This window comes from Geospiza fortis, unplaced genomic scaffold, assembly GCF_000277835.1.
Source record: "Geospiza fortis unplaced genomic scaffold, GeoFor_1.0 scaffold353, whole genome shotgun sequence".
Classification (NCBI taxonomy): Eukaryota; Metazoa; Chordata; class Aves; order Passeriformes; family Thraupidae; genus Geospiza; species Geospiza fortis.
Genome location: NW_005054473.1, coordinates 925232 through 937787, shown reverse-complemented (window position 1 = coordinate 937787; position 12556 = coordinate 925232). Strand labels below are relative to the sequence as shown.

At 54.7% G+C, this 12556-nt stretch overlaps 1 protein-coding gene across 4 annotated transcripts in view; it reads left to right on the top strand.

The window, feature by feature from the left end:
• Nucleotides 1-10012, top strand: part of EPHA8 (EPH receptor A8) — an 81288-nt gene extending 71276 nt beyond the window's left edge. For 3 of the 4 annotated variants that reach the window (XM_031062917.1, XM_031062916.1, XM_031062915.1), the window contains exons 11-17: nucleotides 506-691; nucleotides 1300-1361; nucleotides 1736-1945; nucleotides 3891-4040; nucleotides 5781-5971; nucleotides 6952-7107; nucleotides 8427-10012. In XM_031062917.1, coding sequence (XP_030918777.1) covers nucleotides 506-691; nucleotides 1300-1361; nucleotides 1736-1945; nucleotides 3891-4040; nucleotides 5781-5971; nucleotides 6952-7107; nucleotides 8427-8541 — 1070 coding nt within the window. In that variant the 3' untranslated portion in view covers nucleotides 8542-10012. The remainder of the gene's footprint in view (nucleotides 1-505; nucleotides 692-1299; nucleotides 1362-1735; nucleotides 1946-3890; nucleotides 4041-5780; nucleotides 5972-6951; nucleotides 7108-8426) is intronic. The other variant, XM_031062918.1, reaches the window with a different exon arrangement.
• Nucleotides 10013-12556: the final 2544 nt, after the last annotated feature.

Sequence of the window (12556 nt, the reverse complement as noted above, 5' to 3'; positions counted from 1 at the left end):
GGCTGACACAGCAGATGGCTCAGCCTGTCCCCATGGGTGTCCCAGCATGCACCTATGAAAAAACCTGGGTGACAAGATGCAAATGAAATTGCAAGCAAAATGGCACATTTTCAGAACAAAGGGGAATTTTGCATAGGAACAGGGACTTTTGGGGAAACACAGTGCAGAGCTGGAGCTGGAACTTCACCAGAAGTACCCTGAGGGCTAAACCCAGAGGAATGATGCCACTGTAATCACTGCCCTTGGCCCATTGCCTTCAGTGACAGGCACCAGAGAGAGGTGGTTTCAGATGTTCCCACCCTTGCTGAACTAGAAACAAGAGCTGATCAATCCTTTCAGAGGATTGAATCCTGAAGGGGTTGGAGGGGATCGAAATCCAGACTGAAACCCAGAGGGGCTGAGGCATGCTGTGAGTATGCTGACAGACTGGATGCTTCATGGTGTTGGTGGGTGAGCACAAGAAGCTGAGGAGCTCTCCATGCCCCCACTTTCCCTTGCCTTGCAGGGGAGTCTGGAGAGGTGTGCTACGGCCGCCTGAAGCTGCCAGGGAAGAGGGAGATTCCCGTGGCCATCAAAGCCCTGAAGGCAGGCTACACGGAGAAGCAGAGGCGGGACTTCCTGAGTGAGGCCAGCATCATGGCACAGTTCGACCACCCCAACGTCATCCACCTGGAGGGGGTGGTCACCAGGAGTACGTGGCTGGCAGGGGAGGGAGTGTATGGCGGAGCAGAGCTGGGATGCATCTCCCTGCGGGCAACCTGGGAGATGTGGGTCAGGGATCACTTTGGGTGCACTCCATCCTTCACTGCCCCAGTGGCTTTTCAGATTTGTGCATTTACCTGGGACAACCACCCCCTTGCCTTCTCTTCCAGAACAAAGTTCCCCATGGCAGTTCCACACCATGCTCTGCAGCGTGCTCCAGATCATTGTTGGTTTGGGAGATGTCCTACTCAAAGGCATTTATTTTAAAGGCTGCCTGTACTGAATCATAATTTGAAGTCTTCCTCCAAAAAGGCACATTCTGATGCAAAGCCTCACACTAATGGCATGCAAATTTCAGCAGGGTAACGAAACTGACCTAGCCATGTCAATAGCACCTGGAGGGAGGCATACCTGTCTGGGTTGTTGCCACATCCCCATCATTGGGCCAGTCCTGCCCAGTGCAGGGGTGACACCAGTCTGAGGGGCTGCAGAAGACCCACAGACCTGAATTCATGTCTCTCCAAGTGAAAACCTGGCACTGGGCTTCCTGGAGGAAGGTGACTTCTCTGCTAACTTGACCTCCCTTGTCTTCTGCAGGCAAATTGGTAATGATTGTTACTGAATACATGGAGAACGGCTCGCTAGACACCTTCCTCAGGGTAAGGAGCGAGTTTGTATTTTCATTCACTGCACATCCCCTGGGGCTGGTTCCTGCTCCTCAGCCTCACAGCCAGTGAAACCCCTGTTTTAGAGAGAGCTGTGGGTGCTGGGCTCTCACCTCTCCAGCAGACACAGGCTCCAGGCATTGTGTCTGGCTGCCTGAAGTGACACTGCAAAAGCAGGGACAACAGCCTGAGCACGTGTCACAGGCACTGAGAGGGCAGGAAGTGGGCAGGGGCACAAGCAGGAGGCAGAGGGGTCAGAGAAGGTACAAAGCCAAAGATGAGAGGCACTGGGAGCTGGTTTAATGACAGCAGCACCAACAGGATGGTGGTGAGCACCACAAGCGAACTCTGGGTTATTTCCTTTCCAGAAACACGATGGGCAATTCACCATCATCCAGCTGGTGGGGATGCTGCGGGGCATTGGGGCAGGCATGAGGTACCTGTCTGACCTGGGCTACGTGCACCGGGACCTGGCTGCCCGCAACATCCTGGTCAACAGCAACCTGGTGTGCAAGGTGTCTGACTTCGGCCTCTCCCGCATCCTGGAGGACGACCCCGACGCTGCCTACACTACCACGGTGGGTGGCTCACAGAGCTGGTCCCTGCTGCTGGTTGCTGCCCCAGGCCTCTGACACATGGAAAAGTCAGAGACTCTCAAGTCAGAATAGGTAGGGCAGGAATGGCAGTGTCACTTCCTGCTGGTATCTGAGCCAACAGTTCAAACCCAAAGAGCTCCTGAGCCTTAAAGCGTTGTCCTTGACACAGGGACATCCCAGAACGAGTGTGCAGTGAACAAAGAGCAGCAGGATGGCAGGACAGGGAGTTATCAAACATCCCCAACCAACTGCTCCCATGGGTGTGTGTGGCCTCTGTCCCCACTGGAGTCCTTCCATAGGCTGTGTAGCTCCATCCACTCCGCAGTTGTCCTAGAGCCATCAATCCATAGGGGGGTGTTCTGGTCTACCCTTCAGCATTGTGGCCACACACTGGTTTTTCCATGTGACCCTGCTTCATTCATGGATGTGGAAAAGGTGGGAATTGATTTTGCAACCTGTGGTTTTATTTCATGCAGGACACTTTTGTCTGTGAAGCCCTGTTGAGATTTTTCTGGCCAACCTGGCAGCTCTGTTTCTTGATGTCCTCCTCCATGGGAGGTCATTAGGAGCAAAATGAAATACATTTTCACGAAATACATAGAATATGTTAAATAAATCAAGCTCTCTTTACTCTTCTCTAGCCATGAAAAGAATTAGTGTGCTCCCCTGGAACACATCTGGTGGACAGACTGTTCCTGATGGAGGCCACTTTGGAGCTGTAGCAGAGGAGTCCGGGCATCATTTCTCAGAAGGACCAAGACTACAGAAGCAGAAAGAGCTTCAGGCTCCTTTGGGTTAGCTGATGCTGAGCCTGTCCCAGAGCAGCTGTAGCTCTGAGGGATGAGTGCACCATGGCCCAGTCTAAAGAACATGGCCTTTCATGGTCTTTGCTTGGCTTCAGCAAAGTGGAGAAGCTGAGCCAGAGGGGCTCCCTGTGTGTGTGTCTATGCATTCATCTGCCTTCTGGTGTCTCAAGAAACAGCATGTCATTCCAGATAATCTAACTTTGGGCAAGGTTCCTGCTGCTTGGTTTCTGGTGCTTTGAGGTACCTTGGTGCAGTGGAAGGAAGATTAGATAGTGCATAGTGTGGGCAGAGCTGAACCACAAGGATGCAGTGCCAGAGTCAGATGTCTGGTGAGGCCTCAGTCAGGGTACCCCGCAAATGCGGTTTCTGTTGTGTTCAGAAACTTGTATTCGTCCTGTGTTGTCTTCAACGTGCTCAGGAGATTGGTTCACCCAAGGAACTCTCCCAAAAGACACATTGTTCATCTTCAGTCCTTACCAAGGCATGTGCCAGAGCAGGCAGGACTCAGCTGGGTAGAGGCAGCTCTCCCTACACAGGTAACCCTGAATGGTGGTGGCACACCATTCTTGTCCCAGGGCTCTGGGAAGCCCACCCAATGTCCCCAATGTCCCCTACACTGCAACTTTCTTCTTCTGATGGCTGGCAACCACATTTCCAACCTAAAAGCATTCTTAGTCCATATATTGCTGATTTTTGTCTGCATGGTCCTTTAATTGAATGCATCTGCCTTTTCAGTCCTTGCCTGTCAAAGCAGGGAAGGACAGGGAGCACATCCCATCACTCTCCCTGTCCGCTCAGGTCAGGCTCTCTGCTTGCACACAGAGTCAGGTCTCTGCTTGTGTGCTTTGGTAGCCCAGGGCTCCTCTTCATCACTTTGAATTCCTTGTCTCTTGAGCACAGGGGAAACAAATTGTGCATGAAGACCTTGTGAAAGAGCACTCTCTGCTGGAAACACCTTGAAGTTGTCCTTCACATACACCTCTGGGCTTCTTTTGGGCAGATTACCTCCTCAGTCCTTTTTAGAAGATGCCACGCCAGCTTGTCCAAGAGCTCTCCCAGCTGCAGAGCTCGGGATGCTGAGCCCTGCCTGCTCTGAGCCTCCACTCTCACTCCTTTTCCAGGGTGGGAAGATCCCGATCCGCTGGACAGCTCCCGAGGCCATTGCGTACCGCAAGTTCTCCTCGGCCAGCGACGTGTGGAGCTACGGGATCGTCATGTGGGAGGTGCTGGCCTACGGCGAGCGGCCCTACTGGAACATGACCAACCGTGACGTGAGTGCTGCCAGGCTGCCCCTCCTCCTGCCCTCCCAGCCAGCCTGGTGGGGGCTGGCAACAGGGGCCCAGGGATCAGCTCTTGCCTCTCTTCACATCCCCCCAGGGCGTGCGCAGGGTGCATGTCCCCTCTGTGCCGACGGCGCTCCATCCCTGCACTGCACAGCCTTTGCCTTTGCAGTCCCGTGGCACCCAGGAGTGACCAGAGCTCATATATTGACCTACCTGCTGGCCCTTCCCAATCCTGCCCCATTCCTGGGGACACTGACTTAAGTTCCCAGTACAGATGCAGGCAGGGAGATCGCTGCCACGCTGTCTGTGTGCTCTGTGGCTGTCCACAATCCTGCCTTTCTGCTGGCTGGAGAGAGTCAGCTCATGTTGTGCCACATTTCCCAGTCCCTGAGAGGGGTCAGGGCTTCCTAGGATCATTGCAGCCCCACTGGACCAGCCTGCCAGTTCCAATGCTGGGCGTCCATCCCTTCCACTGTCCAAATGAGGCTGCTGAGAGCCTCAGGCTAGCACCACCCAGCTGTAGGCTTTGGGCTTGTCTGAGTTGTGTGGAACCACTCTCACCTCAAGAGTGGCATAAAATCTGAAGGGAAATGTAGGTTATAATCCTGACCACAACCTGAGGGCAAAATTTTCAAAGGAGGCAGTAAAATGAGTATTTTGGCTCTGCAGAACCACAGGACTCCTTTTTTTACCTATGAGTACTATAAATGTCCCCCTGTGCTGGGAGCCCCCTCTCTTCCTCTTTTTTTTTTTTTTTTTGTGGTAGCTTTGGTGACAGTAGGGCATGAATGCAGTGGCTTACACTACCTCCTCCACAAAATTTCTTCAAGCAGCATTTCCTCCAGCCTTGCTGACCAGTGCCACACCCCAGCTGTAGAAAAACTGTGTGAGTGCAGCCCTCATGGCTTGTCTGCTGGAGGGAAGGTGCTGTATTTTAGGCCACTAGATCACTAAACAACTCTTTTGTCATAGCACTCATTTCCTGTGTGTGTGTGATGTCCAGTAAAGGTCTCCCCTGCCTGCAGAGCAGGCTTTGCTTCCCAGCAAGTCAGTCCTATCCGGATAGCTCAATCCCTCTTGGACACAGAGTTATCCCAAATACCCAGGCCGCTCGTAGCCGAGGCTACTTTAAGCAAGCTTAGTGGATTTCAGCTCTTTAGTGATTATCAGCTCTCTTATGATTTCAGCTCTTTGCTTGCTAAGGTGCCGGAGGGCTAGGGGGAGAAGCAGACAAGAGAGAGGAGAAGGAGAGGTCCTGGTGGTTCCACAGTGATGGTTTTATTGAGGGGTCTGTGAAGGGTTCCAGCGACAGCTCTTCTTCTGCCGAATGGACTAAAACAGCCCCTTTTTATGGGGTACAGAGGGATCCAAACTTGCCCAATAGTAAGGGTTAGGGGAGAGTGGCCTATGAAGTTACAGAGATAAGCTGGGGTCCGAGCAGTGGAAGACAGGAGCTTATTTTGCTATCTCATCATGACTCAGCAGTTCCTACTGTTAAGTCTCAGCCCTCCACGGGGTCTTAGACAATTCTATGGGGTCTGCTACAGTCCAGCCCGCTGCCAGCTCTGCACAGAGCCTGCAGGCAGCCATTCACTTGTTTAGCATGGAGCTTATGCACATCCCTCTGCTTCCCATTCCGCGGCCCCAGCAGCTTCCATGGATCTTCCCATCGGTGGGGCTGGAGTGGGATGGGGGTGCAGCCCCACTGCAGTTGTGGCTTCCTTGCAGGTCATCACCTCAGTGGAGGAAGGCTACCGCCTGCCTGCCCCCATGGGCTGCCCCAGCCCCCTGCACCAGCTGATGCTGGACTGCTGGCAGAAGGAGCGCAGCGAGCGGCCTCGCTTTTCCCACATTGTCGGCATCCTGGACAAGCTGATCCGCAACCCCGACAGCCTCAAGTGCACAGGCACCATCAACAGGTGAGGGCTCCCTGGCCCCTGTGTGAGCAGGGCCTAAGGACCTGATACCGCTCAGAGCACGTGGGCTGCAGTTCTGACTGGCTGTAGCGCCAGTGGCTGCCCTTGGGAGCACGGACATGCACGGGGCCCGTGGACAGAGCTTGTGGTGGGTAGGGAGGAACTTCCTGCACTTCATCCCCTTGCTCCCACCACGGCATCCCCATGCCAAGGCCAAGGAAGTGCAGCAGTGCCCATGCAGCAGCATCCCTGCCTTTACCTGCCTGCTAGGGCTCTCTGTGTCCTGCTCTGCACGATCTGCAGATCAGCTGTGTCACAGCTGTGTGCCCACGTGGGCAGGAGAACAATGGCATCTGGAGTAATGTGGCCAGCAGGACCAGGGCAGTGATTTCCCCCCTGTGCTGGGCACTGGTGAGGCCCCACCTTGAATCCTGGGGTCAGTTCTGGGCTCTTGATGACAGGACAAAAATGGAGGGGTAGAGTATGTTCAGAGCTGGGGAAGGGTTTGGAGCATGCTGGCTCCAGACAGGGAGCTGGGAGGGGCTCAGCTTGGGGAAAAGGAGGCTCAGGGGGACCTTCTGGCTCTCCACAACTCCCCAACAGGAGGGGGCAGCCAGGCAGCAGTTGGCCTCTGGTCCCAGGGAATGAGAGACAGGAAAAGAGAAAATGGCCTCAAGTTGTGCCACAGGAGGTTTAGGTTTGATATTAGGGAAAATTTTTTCACACAAAGGGTGGTCAGGTCCTGGCACAGGCTGCCCTGGGCAGTGGTGAAGTCATCATCCCTGGAGGTGTGGATGTGGCACTTGGGGACATGGTTTAGTGGTAGCCCTTGCAGTGCTGAGTCAACAGTTGGAGTTGATGATGTTAGAGGGCTTTTCCAACCTTAATATTTTCCTGATTATATAGGTGCATTCAGGTGGCCCTCACAGCTTGCTCACCTTGGACCAACATTTGTCATCTAACCCCTTCCGTTCTGCTCCCAGGTTCACCCAGACACGTCTGGACAGGGGTCTGCTGGACCTGAGCAGCTGCTTGACTGTGGAGGACTGGCTGGACTCCATCCGCCTGGGGCACTACCGGGACAACTTCGCCACGGCTGGGTACTCCTCCCTGGGCATGGTGATGCACATGAACATCGAGTGAGTAGCACGGAGCAAACAGCGTTGTCTGGGTGTGCCCAGGCCCACACCAACCTGCCAGCCCCAAACAGTGACCTCCTGCCTCTGCTGGCTCAACCTGGTTGGTCCCTGGTGCTGGAGAGGTATCTCCAGGCACACGGTGGTGAGACCTGGGACAATGTCCAAGGCTGCACTGAGCTTTGAGGGAAGGTGTGCGAGTTGTACTGAGAGGCCGTGAGCTCCAAGTCACCTCCAGTGCTCTATGGTGGCTCTCCAATGTCACCATAGGCCCGTAGGAGGTAATTCAGGTTGCAAGGTGCTCCAGGTTGGGTTGCTGACCCAGCCTCCTGGTTAGAGCAGGGTCAGGCAGGAGGTTGCTGTCTCCTTGTGCTTCTCATCTTTGTTTTCCCTGCCAAAGGCACCTCTGGACTAGACTGTGGCTGTGCTATTCTGCACAACTTCTCTAGGATCACTGGGAAACAACCTTAGCTGGGCATTACCTTGGAGCTTTGTCAGACCCCTGTGCACAGGACTGGCTCCCTGCTCAGTGCAGCCAGGAGGGAGACATCACTGGAAGGTCATTCACACATTACCAAGGGTGGGTTAAGTAGATAGAGCTGGAGAAGATCTGTCTCATCACCCTCCTGCTGTAAAGAACTTGATTTCCCACCTGTCTAGGGAGTTTCCAAGGCGGAGCATCCAAGCAGTACCAGAAAAGAAGGCAACTATGCCAGCTCATGCCCTTATATTTGCTTACATCTCTCATCCCTTGCTGTTACCAGGAGTGACAGCCTGTTCAGCCTCTAAGGAGCCTTGTTCCCTGTCCAAAGGCAGGGAGCTGCTGGACAGTGGTTCCTGTGGCAGTGAAAGGGAAGGCAGAGAGACACAGAGAGTTGTCATGTGCATTGATTGGGGCTGTACATGGGGCCTTTGCTCTGGGATTGAGCTGATAGTGATCCTTGTTTGTCATGCACATCAGAGAATCTTTTGAATGGGGAAGGCTCATCATTCATCCTTCTGACTGGGTTATCTGAGGGCATCTCACTAAAACTGAATCCAATTTCACAGCATCGATCTTGTCACCTACGAGCCTGTCAGGAGTGATCCTGCTCCTGCTGCTGCTCCCACAGGGCTGTCACAGCGGCCTGTCAGGAGGACATGTCCAAGAGAATGGCAGTCTGTCTGTCCCTGGGAGGATGTCCATGGCCCCTCGGCAGGACCAGCCTTGTGCTGATGTGCACGTGGAGCAGAGCCAGGCACAGGCCCTGGGCTGCTCCATGGGTGCAGTTGTCTCCCTGGGGCCTGGCTCAGGTGTCTTTGACAGTGTCTTTGTTCTCCAGGGATGTTCGGAGTCTGGGCATCACCATGATGGGCCACCAGAAGAAGATCTTGAGCAGCATCCAGGCCATGAGATCCCAGCTGCTGAACACAAATGGCCCCAGGAGGCATCTCTGACCAAAAGCTCTGCAGAGCTGCATCAGGCATTCCTTAACACTTACCCTGGCAAAGGGGCTGCAGGGTGGTGAGCAGGAACAGGGGCGCCAGGAGCTGGAGCCCTGCCAGCATCTCTGTGATTTCAGCATTGGTGGAAACGTGGCATTCCAGATACCTTGGTGGTCCTGCTGCTTCCTTCCCCCAGGTGAAGGGGGGAGCAGCCTTCCAAGCAGACACATCATGATTCTGCTATTTCCTTGTGGAACTGGGGGTCTCCCCACAGCTGTGCAGGACAGGAGACAACCCCTTCACCCAGTGGGATGGTCCAGCTGCTCCTGCAGGTGCAGGGGCCTCAGACACATCAGCAATAACCAGGAGCAGTGGGCTGGGCTTGCCGTGCCACACAGCTCCTTTGGATCAGGCAGCTGGGGAGCTCCTGGGACCTCTGAACTGAGCAGGCTCCACACACTGCACACAGCAGGGACAGCCCTGCTCCCTGTACCTCCCAGCACACTCCAGCCTGGGCCTCCCAAACTGCACCAGCCTGAAGGTGACTTCATGCTCCACCTCCACCAAGAGCAGGAGGCCAGGGGACAGAAAACAAGGTGGCAGTGCCAGGAGCAACTGGCTCTGCCTTCAGACCATCCTTCCCAGCTGGGAGGAGAGTTGTCCAGGGCCTTCTGCCTGGAGACTCAAGAAGCCCTGGAGTGCTGCAGGACACTCTCCACCTCTTTAAGCCACCAGCACTACTCCATGGATCCAGCACAGCCCTCCAGGCAGCCCAGGCATATTTTCTAGGGCCACAAGCTCAGGTTTCTCTGCCAGCAGAATCGTCCTGGCCTCCCCCAGAACAGAGAGGAATGGGACAGTGTGCTCCCATGTCACATGACAGAGGGACAGAGAAACAGCTCTTCTTTGTTCTTATACTGTCCTACCCAGGAGCTGTGCCATTACCTGGCTGCCATGCCCAGGGCTGCTGGATCACCTGCAGGAGGGGTCCTGGCCATGTTTCCAGCTGCAATCACAGCATCCTGTGGCTGGGGACAGAGGCTCTGGGCACAGGATCTCCCTGCTGGTGACCCCAGTGTCTGGGAGAGTGGTCTGTCCTCCACAGGAGCATCTCTCTGGGTGAGCTTGCCTGGTGCTGAGGAGTGGCCTCCAAAGATGTGTGGAGCTGGTCCAAGAGGCTGAGCTGGGTGCAGAGGTGCAGATGACTGGAGAGTGGGGCAGGCTGTGGGCTGGGAGTTTCCTTTTGGTGTAAATACAGTTTTCTATGGGTTTGGGAGCTGTTTTACTGAAGTAGGATGTTAGGTACACAAAATGGTCTCAAAGCACAGAAGCCTCAGTTGTGGGGCTGAACTCACTGCAAAAAAACACCTGCTGGGAGCATGGCTGGGGTGGGGGTGGCAGGAGGGGAGAGAGACTGGAGAGGAGCCTCACTGTCTGCAGGCTCCAGCCTGACCCACAGCAGCCTGTCCTTCCCACGGCACAGCAAACCCAGCATCACTCCAGTGCAGGTGCTGGTGGAATGTGGCCTGAGGGCTGCTCCTGCCAGGCCTGTTGGGGCACAAGGGGGGTGGGGGGTGGGTTAAAGCCATTTCTCAGCTGCAATAATCCTGGCTAAACCAGCCTGTCCGGGGCTGGCTTGGCTTTCCATGCAGAGCACTTGTGTGCTGATGGATTCTCTGACTATGGCGGGTATTTTACTTCTTCCTATGGAAGCTTTTTGTGAGGGGGACAGATGCAATGTGTTGTTTCATTTGTATTGCACCCTGCATCCTGCACTCAGCCCTGGCACACTCCCTCCCCACAGCCAGCATGTGATGAAGCGCATCCAAGCCCTGCAGCACACGGGGCTGGTGCTGGTCCTGTCCTCTCTTCCCAACATTTGGGACTCTGTCATGGACACGCTGGTGAGAGCAGAGGTCAGAGCACTGCAACACCTGTGTTCTTGGGGTTTGCTGGGCAACCCCAGCCAGGTGGGCTGCAGGATCTGAGGCCGGGAGCTGCCAGTGGCCCCTTTCCAGGTGCTTCATGAGTCAGATCCTGCAGTGTGGGGTCCCTGGGCTGCTCCTGGCTGTGGGGATGGTGGGGCAGGGTTTTCCTTTTATGTTCAGAGTGTGTGCTTCCCCCTGGACAATAAAAATCCCTCTTTCCGTGATCCATCTCCTTGCCTGTTATTGTCGCTGGGCTGTCACCACTTGCAGTGAGGATAGGGGACACCCCAGCTGCTTCGGGGGGACCAGCACTGAGATGCTCAGCTAGTCACCACCTCCCTTGCTCCAGAAAAGCCTCCCACAAGTGAAGGATGCTTCCCTGCGAAGCAGGAGCATCCATGGGATGGGCCCACAGGGACAGGAACAGCCTAGAGGATGTTTGTAGGCTCCCAGGGAGGGGTGCTGTGGGCTGGAAGAGGACACCCCAAAACCACCAAGTCATTGCTATGTAGGAACATCTCATGCAGGACATGATGCAAGAACAAAATATCTTGTGTGCTCCTCTCAACCTCGGGGGTGTCTTACAGGTTTTCCTAGACTCAGCCTTACCTTCTTCTGGAGATGCAGATTTTTTTTTTTTTTTTAGAAAGAACACCAAAATTAACACCAAAAAAAAAAATTAACACCAAAAAAACCAAACCAGTAAAACCTCAGCCCTCATCGCCTGAAGTCTGAGCTGAAGTATATTGTAGGTCTGCCTGCAAAACTCTTCCTGAAGGTGTTTAGCTGTGTTCCAGCTGCCCTTCAGAGAAGGATTTACCAGCAAATGAGTTGCAGGACAAAGAAAGCACCATTTTCAGGAAATGCTCTATAAAAGCAAAAGGGCCCCACAGCACAGGGTGGGGTTGGCTCTGAAGCTGCCACTGCCTGCTCATGTGCTCCCAGCCTTTGCCACACTTCAAGGACAGAGGTGACTGTTCACTGCCCCCAGCTCTGCTCCCCAGCCCAGGGCTCTGTCCTAGCCCAGCCTGCCTGCACACTGTCAGGTTATCCTGCCAGCCCATCCAGAGCTGCCTTCCTCACAGGCCCCCTCCCACTGCCCTCTCTGGTGCCCCTTTACAGAAGCACAGGCCCCAGGCTGGACAAGCTGCTCCTGGTCAGTGTCCCCTGTGCTGAGGCTGAGCTTACAAGTCCTATGCTCTGCACTCCCCTTCACCTATCCCATTTCTGTATTTGCATTTCCCATCACTATAACCCTGACTCTCTCCCAGACCCTTCTCCTGCACCCAGAGCAGCTGTGGCTGCCCCATCCCTGGAAGTGTCCAAGGCCAGGCTGGACAGGGCTTGGAGCAGCCTGGAATTATGGAAGGTGTCCCAGCCCATGGCACGTGGTGGGGAGCAAGGGCTTTCAAGTCCCTTCCAACCCAAACCATTCTGTGATAAATATGGTTAGATGGAATCTCTGAAGGTCACCTCATCCCACCCCTCCAGGTGCCTGTGCAGCGCACACACCTGTGCAGGTTCTGCTCAGAGCCTCATCACATCATGCAGACAGGGGCAGCAGCTGCATCATCCCTTGCTCATGGTCCAGTGCTGTCACTGTGCACAGTGGGACAGCCTGGGCATGCTGGAACCTGTTACTGTGCACTGAGGACACACATTTCACTGCTGTATTTCAGTTATTAATAAAGCCAGTGTCCACATTGTGCAAAACGTGCAAGATTTTCTTACATTTCTTAGATCAAACATTTGGGAGGGTGGATGATGCTGGTGCCTGGCTCCTTCCCTGGGCAGGGGCAGGGGCACTCAGCCAGGCTGCTGTGCATGGCTTTGTGTAGGGAGGGGCCTGGCCACTGCAGCGTCACTTTGCCAAAGCCTGTGAGCATCATGCCCAGGCATCACTCTGCTCACAGCCTCAGGAAGATGAGGCACAGTTGTGTCATTTTAAAAGAAATTGCCATCCTGGCGAAGGTCCATCACTGGAGACACTTCTCCAGGACACAGAACCATGTTTTCAGACCTCCTGCACTCCCATCTGGCCAGGCTGGGGCCAGGGCTGCATCAGGATCCTGATGGATGAGAGAAACTGGCTCAGCAGG